This window comes from Neovison vison, chromosome 1 (genome assembly GCF_020171115.1).
Source record: "Neovison vison isolate M4711 chromosome 1, ASM_NN_V1, whole genome shotgun sequence".
NCBI classification, from domain to species: domain Eukaryota; kingdom Metazoa; phylum Chordata; class Mammalia; order Carnivora; family Mustelidae; genus Neogale; species Neogale vison.
The window spans coordinates 103,158,994-103,178,040 of NC_058091.1; the positions used below are offsets into that span (position 1 = coordinate 103,158,994).

The 19,047-nt window shown below is 39.4% G+C and overlaps 1 protein-coding gene across 3 annotated transcripts in view; it reads left to right on the plus strand.

Moving 5' to 3' along the window:
• The window catches only part of PRIM2 (DNA primase subunit 2), a 381,685-nt gene that overhangs the window by 56,396 nt on the left and 306,242 nt on the right, over positions 1-19,047 (plus strand). Inside the window, exons 1-5 of one of the 3 annotated variants that reach the window (XM_044253579.1) lie at positions 4,718-4,800; positions 5,520-5,681; positions 7,487-7,590; positions 10,292-10,371; positions 11,732-11,852. In XM_044253579.1, the coding sequence (XP_044109514.1) occupies positions 5,528-5,681; positions 7,487-7,590; positions 10,292-10,371; positions 11,732-11,852 (459 nt within the window). In that variant the 5' untranslated portion in view covers positions 4,718-4,800; positions 5,520-5,527. Of the gene's footprint in view, positions 1-4,717; positions 4,801-4,979; positions 4,999-5,519; positions 5,682-7,486; positions 7,591-10,291; positions 10,372-11,731; positions 11,853-19,047 lie in introns of those variants that run through there. The other 2 variants (XM_044253588.1, XM_044253598.1) reach the window with 2 other exon arrangements.

Here is a 19,047-nt window from a genome sequence, read left to right on the forward strand (position 1 = left end):
ATGTGAAAGGGTTATCTTCCCCTCCTGTACTTCCCCTTACAAATATGCTTTTTTTCTAATTCTCTCACTTCTTGATGCTAAATGAATAAAAGCAATCTGAAGGGAGAAAGAACAAAGTGCTCCTTTAGGTTTTTTTCCTTGCCATGTCCCAGAGGTAGTCAGTGAAAACGAAAGGGTGGAGGGATTGGTGTTGGCTGTGTGGTATTTTCTGGGTTGGCTCTCCTGTTGGAAATCCCTCCTGTCTTTGCTTTCCATGGCAAGCAATGCTGGATAGACCTAGAGTTTATGAAGTCCTCCCTGTGGAAATGGACCACACCTTTGAATTTTAGGGCAGCACATCCTGCAAAGGAGAAGAACGAACACTCACTTTGTCTTAGCAAGCACAGCAACTAAAATTGTAGTTGTAAAGGTGACATACTACAGGACAGAACTCTTAGAGCTGTGGAGTCATCTAAGAGTGAATGCCCTATGAGGCAGTCCGCCTTTAGCTGGGTCATGTCCAGAAAGGCACCCAAGTGAGTAGTGATGATTCATGGAAATTTTGTCAGAGATGGTACTCTGTGCTTATTATAGGCTAGGGTGGGCAGTCAACTCATTTTGGAAAGAATGTGTATGGAGTTTTCAGATGAGGACTTGAAGTTTTATATGTTGGATTCAAACCTTTGATTCAAACCATCTGTTGTATGGCAGGCTGAACCCATCAGTTTTTAAAAAAATATACCTTTCATATTTTACATTAATTCAGTATAGTAAATATTTGTTGGCGGCCCCTGGAGTGCCATACACCGGGGTTACAAAGATGAATGACCTACTGGTTCCTGTTTTTGAGATATTTATGGTCTAATGGAAGTAAAAGTTTATGTTTATATGTGTTTTTCCTCCCCCGGATTGTGAGGTTGAGGTCTATAATTTATAGGCATCTTGGTTGCCATGGCTGAGCATTGTGTTAATTCTTTTTGATGAAATAAATATTGAAAAGAGCTTGTGTGACTTCCAAATATGGTTACTGAAATGCCTTATTGGCACTATGATGTGTAGATGTATATTATAGTTGCCTCTGAATACAGAAAACACTCTTCATGGTGAGGTGATGACCAAGGGAGGGTATTCTGAGGAGTGTGTTCATCAGATCATTCAATGGTTCATGTTCTCAGAAGATTAAGAACCTCTGTAATGTAGGGCTATGACTAGAAGAAGAATTACACTATATAGAATTACAAGGAACATGGTGGTTTAAGTGAGGAGCAGCCCAGGTGGCATAAGCAAAGGCTCTAGAGGATGGAGAAAGGCAGGAGCTGACTACTTGAATGATAGGTAGAATTCGTACAGGAGAGTTGGTTAGGGCTTTTGAAGTGGAGGCATCACCACAAAGAGCGACACAGGACAGGGAAGTGCAAGGCCTTTTGGGAAAGAGTTGGTATTTCAGAGCATAGGCTGAAGGGCAGTGGTAGACAATAAAGTCATTAAATCTTCGGACCACGCTGTGGAAAGCCTTCATATGTTTTTGAATGATTTAAACAGAACTTTAAAAATACCATAAGGGCACCTGGGTGGCTCAGTGGGTTGAGCCGCTGCCTTCGGCTCGGGTCATGATCTCAGGGTCCTGGTATCGAGTCCTGCATTGGGCTCTCTGCTCAGCAGGGAGCCTGCTTCCTCCTCCTCTCTCTCTGCCTGCCTCTCTGCCTACTTGTAATCTTTCTCTGTCAAATAAATAAATAAAATCTTTTAAAAAAAAATACCATAAGGGGCGCCTGGGTGGCTCAGTGGATTAAGCCGCTGCCTTTGGCTCAGGTCGTGATCTCAGTGTCCTGGGATCGAGCCCTGCTTTGGGCTCTCTGCTCAGCAGGGAGTCTGCTTCCCCTTCTCTCTCTGCCTGACTCTGCCTACTTGTGATCTCTCTCTCTGTCAAATAAAATAAAATAAAATCTTTAAAAAAAATAAAAATACCATAAAATGCCCCTATAGTCTGTCTCACTGCCAGTGGCTTAGTTGCCACTAACATAGAGCAGTTTTATGTTGTAGTAGACTAATTTTTTTTTTAATAGTCCAAAGAATTATTTAGAAGATATCGACTATTGTAGAAAAATGGGTATTGACCCTTAAAGATGGGCAAATTTAATACTGGACTGAGGACAAAGCTAAAAAATCTAAATAAAAACCAGATATAGCTCAGAGTGGCTGCCTTGCACCTCAAATTTTGATTGCAAAGGCTACAATCTGCCCAGATTGTAGGAGTAGGGGAGTTTGGGATTAGGTGCACAAGTGGAGGGAGAAAGAGTTGCAGAGGGCAGCCTCCTTGTGGAAGTGAGAAGCATTGCAGAAAAATGTATTGGCATGTCAAAATCATCTTTCATTCTTTCTCATCAAACATGAAGTTTTATTGCTTAAAACAAAATGTTTGCAGTGTTTGTCCCTGAGTGACAGTATAAGCAGATAGCAGCATCATAAGTGGATTTTTTATTTGACATTTTCCAAATTTTCTAAAATTTTATTTACTAGGAAAGGTAATTTAAAAATGACTGTTGTCAATTAGGTAATGTTTTTACAAAATTGGGCTCATATGGCATATGTGGCTTTATGTATTCTGCTGTTGATAGTATCCTGAGCATTTTTCCAAGTCAGTATTCTTCAAAAACATGTATTCTGAATGACTGTGTAATGTGTCATGGTATGACTATACTACCATTTATTTATTCTTTTTTCTGGGTGTTCACTCTACATGTGGTGTAATAAAGTTCTTTGAACACAAATTTTTGTGTCCATTTTTGAACAGATTCATATATGTGACTTTTTTTGTCAAACTGTATGAATTCTTTTAGGGCTCACAACACACATTATTATATTGTACTCCGGATTTGTAGCACCACAATCAGTTCTTGTATGAGGTCATCGTACTGGACTTTGCCCAGCACTGAGTATTTTCAATGTAATATCTTTGCTAATTTTGTAGGGGAAAATTTTTTTGCTGCCAGTGATAAATTTTTTCCCCACATTTTATCATTGGTTATTTATTGCTGTTCTTTTACCATTTTTCAATCTGCGTCAGTATTTTTTCTAATTAACTTACAAAGCTCTTTACATTTTGATGGTATTAGTTATGGTAAACTTTTCCCCTTGTGTGATGACTGCAAAAAATTTTGTCATTTTTTTTAGATGCCCAATTTTACATTTTTATAGTCAAATCCTTAGATTTCTTTGCAGTTTATTTGCATTTGTTCCCTATCTAGAGATCAGACAAATATTCATGTAAATGTTATCATCTGTGCTCCAGGTTTTTTCAGGCAGTTCTCATGCTTTCAGGTGTCTTCTTTATACCAGGTTATGTTAATTTTGTTGCTTGATACAGAGAGGAAAGAAAGTGAGGCGCTGCTGTCATAACGTGGCATTAGTATTGTATGCTGGTTAGCACTGGTGCTTGGAGACAGTCTCCCTCACCTTTGTTCTTTTTTTTTTTTTTTTTAATAGACAGAGAGAGATCACAAGTAGGCAGAGAGGCAGGCAGAGAGAGAGGGGGAAGCAGGCTCCCTGCTAAGCAGAGAGCCCGATGTGGGGCTCGATCCCAGGACCCTGAGATCATGACCCGAGCTGAAGGCAGAGGCTTAAACCACTGAGCCACCCAGGCGCCGCTCTCCCTCACCTTTGAACCTGGCTCTGTCACTTGTGTGATCTTTGAAGTAACTTCTTTCCCTGTTCTGCGGTTTCCTGATCTGTAAAATGGGTTAATAATATAACCTATCTCATAAAATTAGGAGAATACAATGACTTGATAGGGAAATCACTTAGAACACGTCCTGATACAAAGTCAGTGCTAGCGGGTTTGATTCATGATGCGATGCTTTTAAGTTTGGTATTGCTTCGATATGTTTTGCATTTCTAAAAATTTGAACATTTCATTTCAAATTGCTGATTACCTGTACTAGATCTTTCCCCAGCCACTTTAATAAGGCACGCCTCCTAGAGGCCACAGATGAAGCTTATTTCCAGCTCTTAACCCTACAGCTCTGTCGAGTCGGAATTCGTGTAGTTCTGACCCACCTCTTCTGATGGGCTCTTACTTGCTCCCTGAGCCTCATCTCTTCTAACCTCTGTAGGCCCCGGAGCGATTTCTGCGTGTGTGCATTCATGCATTCTAGTTCGTTATTTTGCGGGGCGTGGGAGGGGGGAGAACTGAAGGTAGAGTCTGTCTTTATGGGGCTTGCCGTCCCTTAGGAAAAAACAAGATGTACTGTGCATAGTTGGACAAACTACCATTCATTTTTTAGCTTCTATTTTCTCATCTGTAAAATGGGGGTAATACAACCTATCTTATAGGGTCGGTGAGAGATTAAACAAGAAAAAAGAGCCCCTATTAGTGAGCCGGGTGCGAAAGGAGCTCCTTAAACGCCCATTTCTCCTCCATTCCTCCGCTAGCTTCAGAGGAGTCGGTCTAGCCCTCTGGGTTAAAGCTCCATACTCTTCAGAGCGTGGACATTTCTGCCGCTAGCCTTTCAGGACCCCAGTTCCAATCATCAAAAGCTACCGACGGCACACACAGGAGGTGCAGTTTATGATTTGGAAACACACAAAAGCGTATTTAAAAAATCTTAAGCCGGCAAAGCCAACTAAACTCGCCCAAGAACCCAGGAGCGCGTCCTGGAGCGTGCGCAGGGCGCGCCCTGGGCGGGCGGGACGCTCGGGGGGGGGGCGGGCTCTGAGGTCCCGTCACTTCCGTTTCCGATCCCGTATGAACTCTCCCGCCATCTGAGGAAAGTGCGGGTCGGGGGTTTGTGTGTTTCCAAATAATATTTTGTGTGGTTGCAGGTAAGAGGACCTCCTGCAGCTTTGGGACGGACAGTGGTCGTGGTGTGGAGCTTGCCAGTGGGGAAAGAAGGGAGCGCACTTTACCAGCGGTGGGAGCGGAAGGATGACACGGTGGGGTGGGGGTATTAGATATTGATTGGTTGGGGCTGAGTTGCAGGGGCCGGCGAGTGGAGCGAGAAGCTTCGCCGAAGGGCTCCGGTAGGATCGAGGGGGCTGATTTTTATAAGGAGCTTGTAGATACTTCTTACAGAGTTCGGAAAGATTGAATTGGAAAGACGTGTTCTGTTTCCCAGGGTCATGAGTTGGGAAGAGAGTCACTGGACCCGGTCCCCCAGAACCTACCGCGCTTTCCTCCGAATTCACGATTGCAGCCCGTATAACTTCTCATCTTAACTCTTGGGGCTGCAGAGGTCCGAGGGCGGTGGCACACAGACCTATAGTGAACAGGCAGCGTAGCCTCCCGTTCATGTTCTTGGAAGTTTTGACCACCACCTGCATGTCACCCTACACACACCGCCCCCACACTCCTGACAGAATTGTTACAGGTGTGTTGTAGAAACGAGTATACAGAAGGACCTATTACCCAGGGACGACCGCGGTTAACATTTTATGCATGCCCTTCAGTTTTTTCCTATGTATGTGAAGTTATGTTTTGCACTTGTTTGTTGTTTTCCACTCTTATTTGCCATTATTTTAACCATTTTATGTTTCCTTCCAAGGTAACGAGATGCAGTTTTCTCGAGCAAATTGGAAAAGACTGAGGTTGACAGGTGACCAAAGGAATGTTTGCTACCCTCATAGCCTTCAGTTTTACTTGGAGCCACCTTCTGAAAGCATATCGTTGATCGAATTTGAAAGCTTGGCTATCGATAGAGTAAAATGTGAGTGATACTTGTATTAGAGTTTGTATGTTCTTGACAACTTCACTTACACTTTGGGGGAACGAATGAGGGTAATTTATTTCCTTCATTCAATTCATTCAAGAAATGTATATATTGAGGGCTTGTTATTTTATTTGTTGTACAGTATATATTTATTGAATGCCACTATATTCTAGGTTGGGTGGGGATTTTCAGATGGATAATGTAATTCTCATATTCGTTGAAGCTGTATTCTAGGACATAGATACAGACGTCCAAAATAATAACTGTAATTTAGTATTTTAAGTGTTTTACTAGAGGTTAATAGTAGTACTCTTGAAAGAGGTGGGAGTGACTCAGACTGATTAAGACTCCGTAGAGAAGTTGAAATGTAATCTGGACTTTGAAGGATGAGTAGAAATTTCTCAAAAGAAAAGTAAAATTTTTTTCAAGCTGAGAAAGTGGACTGTACAGAGGCTTGGAGGCATGAGAGAGAATGTTATAATTGAGGAACAGTGACAAGGACAAGTTTAGGTTAGGTGGAGAAGAATGGATAACCAAGGGCATTTTGTGCCAAGCTAGTGGTGTAATATCTGGGTGTAAGTATTGCGGGCCTACTTATCGTCTGAGTGCTGGTGAAAGAAAGAAATAAGCTAGGCATAAACGGAAACAAATAATAGCAGTGTCTTCTGAGTTTATGTTCTAGGATATCCTTGTGGGAAAATCAGAAGGTAAGGTACGATACTGTTAGTCACTTTTAGAAGAGCCGAGTGACAATGCAGAGAGGGAGCTCTCAGAGCTGATGAATGAAGAGTGAAGACACAGGAGAAGAGGGTTTTAGGAAGCTTAGCAGTGTCAGGTGCTTCATAGAGATTAAGGTGATTGAAAAGTGCCCCTTACATTAGGCATTTAAGGAGTGGATGGTGAGGGCCTGAGCTAAGTCAGTAACAGTGTCAGGGATAGGAAGGGAGCCATTTAAGTGATACTAAGGAGGTAATCCTGAAGGAATTGGTAACTGTTTGGATGTGAGGAGTGAGAGGGCAGGTGGGAGTGGCTGACTCCATTCTGGATGATCTAGTGGTTAGAAACTTTGCTAGTGGAGATGGGGATGGCCAGAAGAGGGGTAGGATGGAGGGGAAGAGAATGAGTTTAGTTTGGGATGCCATAGTGAGGTGCTTGTGGGGCATGGGTTTATGCTCAGGATTCATTTTAGAAGGTTTTCATTCTTGAATTATAAAAATGCTTTTCATAATGATGGGAGTAGAGTTCATCTGTGGAAGGAATGACAAGGTTCTTTGGGAACCTTTGAACAGTTGTGTGGATCTATTCAGGACAGTTCACTTGAATTGTTGAAAGGTTCTGCTTTTTTGCTTTTGTCTTCTCCTTTTCTACTTCATCAGTAAAGGAAGGGCTATTTTTTCTGTTGCGTCTGTGCTGAGCAAATGAAGCAAACTGACAGTTCCACATGAGGGATGCAAACAAGGGTGCTCAATTTTTTTTTTCGTACCAACACACTTGAGTTCCTCAACAGTGGTGGCTCAATACAGCAGTGATGATCCCCCATCCCTCTCCCTCAGAATCCCTGGTATTAGATTATGTTATGGGACATGGATATTTTCTGCACATGGATGGAGATTATTTTCCTATAAATTTATATAATTTATATAATGTACTTGCAGAAAGTAAAGCCATTATAGTTTGTCATCTTTTAAAAATAAGTAATTATGGGATTGCTATTCAAAGAAAGAGTTTGTCTTGGGACTTAGTTTTTAAAAATTTTCTTGCATTCATACGTTGTTTTCTTCTGTTTTTAAAATATTTTCTAGTGCTAAAAGCAGTTGAAAATCTTGGTGTGAGCTATGTGAAAGGAGCTGAGCCATACCAGAGTAAGTTGGAGAGTGAGATAAGAAGGCTCAAGTTTTCCTTCAGAGTAAGTAAAAGTGGGAAAGAGATGTTCTTCAGTTTGTATATATTTATATAGTGAGTTTTGGTTGTGGAAAAGATCTGTTATTAGGCACAGGGCTTTAAAAAAGACTAATGTAGCATAGACTCTGCCCGAAGGGATATCTGCAGTCCACTAGGGGTGATTGGCTTATAGTGATTATAATACAGCAGGGTTTCTCAACCTCAGGACTACTGACATTTGGGTCTGATAATTCTTTGGTGTAGGGAGTGTTCTTTGCATTGTAGGATGCTCAGTAGCGTCTCTGGCTTCTGCCTAGTAGATATCTCCAGACATTGCCAGACGTACCCTGGGCACCACAGCATTGGGGTGCTGTTAGATGTTTGCTCTAGGAACTCCAAGAGCACATATAATTACCCAGCTCACACTGGGGAGGTTTGGGAAGGCATCCCGGTTCCAGGTAGTGCTGGAACTGAATCTGATAGATGTGATCAGATTTTTATTTTGGGAAGATAGCTGCCAGCAGCAGATTGAGTGGGCCATGTCTGGTAGGAGGAAAACCAGTCAGCTTGAAAATGATGAGAATGAATTGAATGGGGAGAAGGGGACTGATATTAAGAGATACTGTGAAGGTTGAAGGAAAAGATTTTAGTTACTGATTGCAGGGAGAAGGGAGAGAAGAGTTAGGAATGACACCCAGGTTTCTGGTTAGGACAACTAGGTGGATGGTGATAGTAGTTTGAGAGAGGATCTACAGGAGGAGAAGCAAATCTTAGAAAGATGTTGAGTTCTAGACATGCATTTGGGTGCTCATGGAAGGGCCTAGTGGATAGTTGGGTATGCATACAGGTTGTACTCAGGAGACCTCTGGAGTGGAGGTATGGATTTAAGAAGAAAGTTGGTGTCATCAGGAGGAGGAAAATATTTGAGTGAGAAGATGATGGCGGACAGGATGTGAAGAATACCAATGTTTAAAGTGAAGTAGAATTGGGAGAGTCTGGGAAGGAGATTGAGAAGGAGTTGCCTGAGAGATAGGAGATCAGTGGACATGATAATGGCATGGTAGCCAAGGAAGGCTGAAGTTGACGTATGATCATGATATAGATACTGATACGATAGCAATTAACAACATTCATATTATAGCAAGCATTCATATTATGCTTACTGTATCCCAGTTTGTTCTAAGCAAACTACATATATTAACCTGTGTAATCCAGTTAACAGTCTTATGAGACAGATACTATCGTCACCCCTATTTTTAGATAAGGGAATGGAGTTATTGATGAGCTATGTAACTGGCCCAGGCTTATAAGATGGTAGATGGTAGAGCCAAGATTCAAATATGGACATTTTGTCTCCCTCATGTTACCCTTAACTACTTAATTTCAGAAGGTTAGGCTCATATAAGATGAATTGCACAGAATCCATTGGATTTATTAGCTTGGTTGGGCCTTGTAGATAGAGGCAGAAGCCAGTGATGGCAGTGTTTGGGGGAGAGAGGTGGGTATGGGATATGTACTGTTTTAAGATGGCTAGCTGAAAAGACAGGGAGAAGCAGGTCTGAATACAGAAAAGTGTATAGGGAAAAGAGAAGGCATGCATACGCAACAGGAGATACTTGAACATGCTTATAAGCTGAGGGAAGAAATCTGGAAGACAAAGAAGAGGGAATTTGAAGACACTCTAAGAGAGCATTTGATAAAGCAAGATCATTAGGAGGCAAGAGCAGAAGGGTTGCATGGCTTAGGTTTGGGGATTAGTTTATGTAGGAGGAGGGAGAGAGCTTTTGTCCACAGAGATGGAAGGGAAGGTAGTACATTGTGGATGCAGAAGCCTGGAGCTGCAAAAGTTGGCCTGTGGCCTTTAATTTCTGTAAAGTAGGTGAAGTTATCTGTTGAGAGAGAAGGGTAGGTGGTGTGGTAGGGAGCTGCTAGGGTCAACTAGTGAAGACTGAAACAGCTTTTCTAAGAGTGAGGAAAGACGATTATGTGTCAAATCCCTGTTTTATTGCTTATAAGTATTGTTACCCTGGAAAAATTATATGACATTCCTGTGCCTCAGTTTCCTCATTTTTAAAATAGGGATATAGTAGTGCTTACTCTCGTTTATTAATCTCTTACTACTAAGAGATTTTTTTCAAAGGATTAAATGGGTTAATAAGATTAAAAATGCTTATAACAGTGCCTGGGACCTCGTAAGTGCTCAAGACCTGTTTGCTCTTACTGTGTTGAGCTTGCATAAGGATTCCTTAGTGCTTGTAAAAGTCAAGTTCATTTTAGAGATTGTGAATTTTTAATATTCCGTATTCTCAATAATGGTGTATTTTTTCCCCAGAGGTTCTCAGTGTTTTGGGAATAGGACTGTAGAGTGTAGCTCTAGATTTATTTAAAAATCTAAGTTTTGACAAATGGTTAAATGAAAGCAGTTGAGGGCTGATGCAAGAGGTGGTTGAAGAGGTGAGAGCCCTGGGTATGGGGTGTGTACGAAAGGAAGTTAAGAGGGAAGTTGATAGGAAGAGGAGTCCAAATCTGGGAGGTTTTGTTGATGTCAGTTTAGTTCTCAATCTCACTTGATTGCTACCTTACATAAAATGGTAATTATCTTGGAAAGCATATTTATGAAATTTGTTTTTGAAACTTTTACTTTACCATTGGCTTATGCTGACTCTGTGTTTCTTTATACCTCTTATTCTAATGCATTTATCTTACCCATGTGTCATTATTTTTAGGAAAACTTAGAGAATGAATATGAACCACGAAGGAAAGATCATATTTCTCACTTTATTTTACGCCTTGCTTATTGCCAGTCGTGAGTACACATTTACGCTCTTATAGTCGAATCTGACATCTTGAGTTGTAAATTGGTACATGGGAAACTGACATGTATTGTACTGAACATTGAAAAACTCAGAATAACATCAGAAACTGGCAGTTCATGATTTGAACACATTGTGGTGAATTATTTGAAGCTAGTTGTTTTCTAAAAAATATTGAAAAAAAATTCTGTTGTAAAGTTTGCCTGTTGAAACACTTGTTAGCTTCATGGGACAGGTTCTTCACTTGGGATTTGAAATTGGAGGGCATTTCAATAAGAAGGACTTTTGCTGCTGTTTTCCCAGAAAAAAATAGTGGGACTATTTCTAAGAAATAGTAACTCAAACATGTACTTGGTACAGATTTTTTGCAATTGAGATGTATGGGTTAGTGGCCATTAGATTAAGGGTGGCCATCTCCTTTGCTAGTTGGTTTGTTATAATATAGTGCCACCCAGAGGGAGAAGGAGTTAGTTGCCTTTTTTTTTTCAACTTTGTGTTTTTTTTTCCTGTATTAATTTTGGCTAAATAACATACTCATTTTAAGTTTTTTTTTCCTGTTTCTTTGTACTAAAAGGCTTATCCAGTGAGAATCTTGAAACTGTTTACTATCACCAGATTATAACTGAGAACTTATTGACTGTGTTTGGTCCTGGAGTTTTTCTTTTGTAAAAAAACATGGGCAGTTTATGTAGTTTATGCAGTAAATAAATTGCTGACAGTCTGTGTTTTATTTTACATGCAGTAGTATAATTATTTTGTGACAACAATAATGTCCTTTGTATATTTTATGAATTAATGTATTTGTATGTTGGCTTTTAAAAAATTGAGGTATACTTGCACAATTAAATTTTGTAAGCTTATAAAGCTATAAGCAAAGTTTAATTTCAGAGTTTCTCTGATCATGATCTATTCAGAGATAAAGTTACCTTTAAAAAATTTGGTGTTTTAAAAAAATAAAAAAAAATTGGTGTTTATTTGGTATTGATGAAACCCACCTTAGACTGAAGGAATATCCCATTTTCTGATGTAAATGACTATTTTGCAGTTAAATACAATTAACTATTTTATATTATTTGATAATCAGCTAGGCTTAAGGTATTCTTTATTTAGTTCTTTTAATTTTATATTCATAATACCTCTCCCCATGATCAGCACATCCCTGGTAGATTGTGGTCTATATCTAGGCTGTTTATCATAGTACAGCGCTTGTATGCTTTTAGCTTCTGTCTTTTGGCATCTTGCTTGTGTTTGAGTTTTAGTTCATAAAAATTTCTTGGATTTAATAATCAGTGGACTTTTAAAATAATCACTGGGCTTTTCATTTATGATTACCATTTCTTATGACCATTTCAGTGAGGATCTTAGACGCTGGTTCATTCAACAAGAAATGGATCTCCTTCGATTTCGATTCAGTATTTTACCCAAGGACAAAATTCAGAATTTCTTAAAGGATAGCCATTTGCACTTTGAGGCTGTAAGTATAGTTTTGTATCCATTTTCAAATTGTTTTCATCATTCATCCCTTCTTGTTAACCTTAGGTATGAGTATTAATGTGTGGAATTTTTTCTCTTTTTACATTTTCTTCTGAAGTACCTGCCTGAAAGTGTATCTGTTGGTTTTGCACAATGACCCCTTCCCTCTCCATGACTAGAAGAAAGGGGACTCCTTAGTACTGAAGTGTCACGTTTAGTAACTTTGTTAAATATGTGACTTATGAAAGCCCTCAAAAAAATTAGTTTATAAAGGTTCATTTTTTTTTTTTTAAAGATTTTATTTATTTATTTGACACAGAGAGAGAGATCACAAGTAGGCAGAGAGGCAGCGAAAGGGGGCGGGGAGCAGGCTCCCAATGGAGCAGAATGCCAGGGAGGGGGAAGCAGGCTCCCTGCTGAGCAGAGAGCCTGACGAGGGCCTTGATCCCAGGACCCTGAGATCATGACCTGAGCCAAAGGCAGAGGCTTTAACCTACTGAGCCACCCAGGCGCCCCCAGAAAGGTTCATCTTTACCACAGCCTTCTAGGCCAAAAATTTAAAGCTAATAATATGTTAAAGAAAACAGAGCGGTGCTTGGGTGGCTCAGTCCATTAAGTGTCTGACTCTTGATCTCAGCTCAGGTGTTGATCACAGGGTTGTGAGTTCAGTCCCCACATTAGGTTCTGTGCTGGAGCCTACTTATAAATAAGTAAATGGATAGATGGATAGAAATGAATAGAGATGTGTCCTTGAGAGGATATTTTTTATTCTTTTTTTTTTTTTTTTTTAAGATTATTTATTAAAGAGAAAGAGAGAAAACATGAGCAGGGGGAGGGGCAGGGAGAGAGGGAGAAGCAGACTCACCGCTGAGCAGGAAGCCCCAAGAGGGGCTTGATCCTAGGACTCTGGGATCATGACCTGAGCTGAAGGCAGACGCTTAACTAACTGAACCACCCAGGCGCCTCTAAATCTCTATTTTTTATTTTAAAGTGTTTCAGTGTACTGCCAAGTATAATTTTTTTTAACCAAAAACCATGTTTTTTTTAAAACTTTACAATTTAATTATGTACAGAAGGGTGTATTGTATACTTTTCATAACTGTATAGCTGATCATAACTGATCATAATTGTATAGCACTATAAAGTATCACAGTGATGATTACCAAAGTTAAGAAATGGACTATTGCTATCACCTGCGCACTTTGTGCCTCCTCTTAGTCAATACTTTACTGTCTCCCACCTAAAATTAGCCACTATCTAACTTCTTATATCTTAAAGTCTTCCTGTTTTTGAACTTTATATAAATAGTATCATACAGTATGTCTTTTTTTCCTCAGCTCTGTTGAGACATAATTGAGGTATAGCATTGTGTAAGTTTTAGGAGTCCAAGGTGATCATTTGATACACGTATATATTGTGAAGTGTTTACTACAATAAGACTAACACATCCTTCACCTCACATAATTACCATTTTGTCATAGTTATGGTGAGAACATTTACAATTTACTCTCATGGCAACTTTTAATTGTATAATACAGTGTTGTTAACTATAGTCATTGTGATATTATGCTACTGGAAGCTTGTACTTTTTGACCACTGTCTCATCATCCCCCTCCTCCCAGCTCCTGGCAGTTACCATTCTGTTCTCTGCTTCTATGCATTTGGCTTTTTTAGATTCCAGGTGTAAGTGAGATCACAGGTATAATATTTTATAATACCTTTATTGAGATAGCATTCACATACTTTGAAATTCACCCTTTTAAAATGTACAACTTAGGGGAAGGGAAAAAAAAAGTACAATTTATTGGTTTTTAGTATAATCACAGAATTGTACAACCATCACCACTATCTGATTTTAGAACATTTCATTACCTTAGAAAAGAATCTGAGAATATTTCATTATCCTACACATTAGTAGTCACTTTTCATTTCTCCCTCTCATCCCTTGGAAACCACTAATCTGCTTTCCATCTCTGAATTTGCCTATTCTGTATATTTACATAAATGGAATTCTGTAACTTGTGGTCTTGTTACTGGTTTCTTTCACTTAGCATAATTTTTTTTTAAAAGATTTTATTTATTTGTTTGAGAGAGATTGAGAGAGCATGAGAGTGAGGAGGGTCAGAGGGAAAAGTAGACTCCCCGCTGAGCAGGGAGCCCGAAGTAGGACTTGGTCCTGGGACTCTGGGATCATGAACTGAGCTGAAGGCAGTCACTCAACCAGCTGAGCCAGGTGCCCCTTTTTTTATTTTCCACTTAGCATAATTTTTTTTTAGAAATTAAAGTAGAATTAATATACAGTATTGTATTACTTCTAGTATATATACATATTTTTAATTTTTTTTGAAGATTTAAAAAATTTATTTGATAGAGATCACAAGTAGGCAGAGAGACAGGCAGAGAGAGAGGAGGAAGCAGGCTCCCTGGTGATCCCAGGACCCTGGGATCATAACCTGAGCCGAAGGCAGAGGCTTTAACCCACTGAGCCACCCAGGTGCCCCTATTTTCAGTATATATTTTTGTACAAATTTTCAGTGCTTATCACAAAAAAATGTATTCTTAATCCCTTATGTATTTCACCCATCTTCCCACCTACCTCCCCTCTGGCAACCACCAGTTTGTTCTCTATATGTGAATCTGTTTTTTGGTTTGGCTCTTTTTTGTTGTTCCTTTTCTTAAATTCCACATATGAATGAAATCGTATAGTATTTGTCTTTCTCTGATTGACTTATTTCACTTAGCATTATATCTTCTAGGTCCATCCATGTTGTTACAAAGGAAAAGATTGCATTTTTTTAATGGCTGAGTAATATTCTATTGTGTATATATATATACCACATCTTTTTTATCAATTCATCTGTGGATGAATACGTGGGTTGCTTCTGTATCTTGGCCATTGTGAATAATGCTTTACTTAGCACAATATTTTATTTTATTTTTTTTAAAGATTTTATTTATTTATTTGACAGACATAGATCACAACTAGGTAGAGTGGCAGGCAGGGAGAGAGGAAGGGAAGCAGACTCCCTGCTGAGCAGAAAGCCTGGTAATACAATATTTTTAAGTTTCATCCACGTTGTAGCAAAAATCAGTACTTCTTTTTTATTGTCAAGTACTATTTCTCTGTTTAACAGGTTGATGGACTTTTGGATTGTTTCTACATTTTGGCTATTAGGAATAATGTTGTAGGGGTGCCTGGGTGGCTCAGTTGGTTGGACGACTGCCTTCAGCTCCGGTCATAATCCTGGAGTTCCAGGATTGAGTCCCTCATCAGGCTTGCAGCTCCATGGGGAGTCTGCTTCTCCCTCTGACCTTCTCCTCGCTCATGCTCTCTCTCACTGTCTCTCTCTCTCTCAAATAAATAAATAAAATCTTTAAAAAGAAAAAAAAGGAATAATGTTGTAGTGAATATTTATGTACAGGTTTTTGTGTGGATATCTTTTTACTTTAGATATGTATTTGGAAATGGAATTACTAGGTCATCAGGTAATTCTGTGTTTAAACTTTTGAGGAACTGCCAAACTTTTTCAAAGTGGATGCACAATTTTATTTTATTTTTTTCAGGCAAAATATTTGATGCATCTGAACATTTTTATTGGCATTTCAGGCTTTTCTTCCTCTATCTTCTTTCTAGGTAATTTTTTTTTTATTGTGTTGTTAGTCACCATAAAATACATCATTACTTTATGAGGCAGTGTTCCAAGATTCATTGTTTATGTACAACACCCACTGCTCCATGCAATACATGCCCTCCTTAATACCCACCACCAGGCTCACCCATCCCTCCTCCACCACCCCTCACCGCTGTAACCCTCAGTTTGTTTCTCAAGAGTCCACAGTCTCTCTCATGATTTGTCTCCCCCTCCCAATTTATCCCAATTCACTTTTCCTTTCCTTCTTCTAATGTCCTCCATGTTATTCCTTATGTTCCGCAAGTAAGTGAAACGATATGATAATTGACTTTCTCTGCTTGACTTATTTTACTCAGCATAATATCCTCCAGTCCCAACCATGCTGATAGAAAAGTTGGGTATTCATCATTTCTGATGGCTGTGTAATATTCCATTGTATATATGGACCGTATCTTCTTTATTCATTTGTCTGTCAAAGGGCATTTCAGCTCTTTCCACAGTTTAGCTATTGTGGACATTGTTGCTATGAACATTGGGGTACATATGGCCCTTCTTTTCACTACATCTGTATCTTTGGGGTAAATACCCACTAGGGCTGCACCGTTTTATATCTTACTGGTATATGATGGTTATCCTTTCTCCATATTTTCACCCACAAATTGCTGTTATTTATTTTTGAATGTAGCCATCCTGATGGATGTGAAGTATTTTATTTTTTAATGTCACTGTAAGTGGAGTTATTTCTTTATTTTTGGAATGTTTATCCTAATGTATAAAAATTCAATTGATTTTTGTATATTGATCTTATATCCTGCAACCTAATGGAACTCTTAATACTAAGAGGTTTTAGTGGATTCCTTAGGAGATTATGTCTCACAAATAGAGACAAATCTTACTCATTACTTTCCAATATGGATGCTTTTTATTTCTTTATTTTTGACTAATTTCCCTTCTAGAATCTCTAGTACAGTGTTGAATAGAAGTGGCATTAGTGGACATCTTTGTCTTGTTCCTGATTTTAGGGAGAAAGCATTCGGTCTTTTACTGTGATCTGTGATATTAGGTATGTGTTTTTTACAGATGTTTTTTCTTCAGATTGAGCAAATTTCCTTCAAATTTTATTTGAGCATTCTCATCATGAAAGGGTTTGAATTTTGTTGTGTGCTTTTTTTTGCACCTGTTGAGGTGATTGTATGATTTTATTAGTATGGTGAGTTACATTAATTAATTTTTGGTCCTGACCTTGATGGATATTCCTGGGATAAATCCCTCTTGGTTATACTGTATGATTGATTGATTTGAGAGAGAGTGAGCACACATGCACCAAGGGGAGAGGGGAGGGAGAGGCAGAATCTCCAGCAGACTCCACACTGCGCCACCCAGGTACCCCTGTATGATCCTTTTTATATGTTGCTGAATTTGATTTGATAGTATTTTTTGGAGGATATTTGTATTTATTGGTAAGGGATGTTAGTCTGTAGTTTTCTTGTGATGTCATTGTCTAGGTTTGGTATCAGGTAATCTTGGTCTTAGAAGGGGTTGGGAAGTGTGAAGTGTGTCCTGCTCTTCTGGGTGATGGTTTTTTTTTTTTTTTTTTTTTTTGGATGAGATTGTGAAGGATTAGTGTTAATTTTTCTTTAAACAGTTGGTAGAATTTAACCAGGGAATCTGTCTGAGCTTAGGCATCTCTTTGTGGGGTGTTTTATTTTTTTTTATTTAATTAAATTAATTAATTTACTTATTATTTATTATTTATTTATTATTTTTTAAATAAACATGTAATGTATTATTAGCCCCAGGGGTACAGGTCTGTGAATCGCCAGGTTTACACACTTCATAGCACTCACCATAGCCCATACAGTCCTCAGTGTCCCTGACCCCACCACCCTCTCCCTCCCCTTGGCAACGCTCAGTTTGTTTTGTGAGATTGAGTTTCTTATGGTTTGTCTCCCTCCCAATCCCATTTTATTTCATTTATTCTTTTCCTGCCCCCCCAACCCCCCCACGTTGCAGCTCCACTTCCTCATATCAGGGAAATCCTATGATAGTTGTCTTTCTCCGATTGACTTATTTCGCTAAGCATAATACTCTAGTTCCATCCATGATGTCACAAATGGCAAGATTTCATTTCTTTTGATGGCTGCATAGTATTCCATTGTATATGTATGTGTATGTGTGTGTGTGTATATATATATATATATATATACACACACCACATCTTCTTTATCCATTCATCTGTTAATGGACATCTAGGTTCTTTCCATTGTTTGGCTATTGTGGACACTGCTGCTATAAACATTCAGGTGCACATGCCCCTTTGGATCACTATGTTTGTATCTTTAGGGTAAATACCTAGTAGTGCAATTGCTGGGTCGTAGGGTAGCTCTATTTTCAACTTTTTGAGGAACCTCCATGCTGTTTTCCAGAGTGGTTGCACTAGCTTGCATTCTGCGGGGTGTATTAAAGTTACCGATTTACTCTTATTATAGATCTATCCAAATTTTCTATTTCTTCCTGAGTCAGTTTTGGTAGTTTGTGTTTTCTAGGAATTTCTCCATTCATCTGAATTATCTAATTGATGTATACATTCATTCATAGTATTTCCTTAAAATCCTTTTTTAAAAAAAGATTTTATTTATGTATTTGACAGAGAGAGATTACAAGTAGGCAGAGAAGCAGGCAGAGAGAGAAGGAGAAGCAGGCTCCCCGCCGAGCAGAGAGCCCGATGTGGGGCTCGATTCCAGGACCCTGAGATCATGACCTGAGCCGAATGCGGAGGCTTAACCAGCCACTCAGGTGCCCCTGGATCTTTTTTTCTAAAGAATTTATTTGTCAGAGAGAGAGAAGGAGAGAGAGTGTGTGTACAAGCATGGGAAGGGCAGAGGGAGAGGGATAAGCAGACTTCGCACTGAGTGGGGAGCCTGACTCGGGGCTTGATCCCGGAACCCTGAAGTCAGATGCTTAATCCACTGAGCTACCCAGGCACCTCTTCAACTTTTTTTTTTTCTTAAAGATTTTATTTATTTATTTGACAGACAGAAATCACAAGTAGACGGAGAGGCAGGCAGAGAGAGAGAGAGAGGGAAGCAGGCTCCCTGCTGAGCAGAGAGCCCGATGCGGGCCTCGATCCCAGGACCCTGAGATCATGACCTGAGCCGAAGCCAGCGGCTTAACCCACTGAGCCACCCAGGCGCCCCAATTTTTTTTTTTTTTAAAAGATTTATTTATTTATTTGACAGGCAGAGATCACAAGTAGGCAGAGAGGCAGGCAGAGAAGAGTGGGGGAGCAGACTCCCCACTGAGCAAAGAGCCTGACGGGGGGCTTAATTTCAGGACCCTGAGACCATGACCTGAGCCGAAGGCAGAGGCTTTAACCTACTGAGCCACCCAGGTCCCCCTCAATATTTTTCTTAAGTGTCTAATGATCTTTGGCTTTTTGTTTATGTTTAATATAGAGATACTAAAAAGTGGACTGGAAGATTGGGGTTTATATTTTGTACATGGAAGTGTATGAGATACTTATTTACTATTGGGCGTTATTCACTTATTTTCTAAAAAATAATT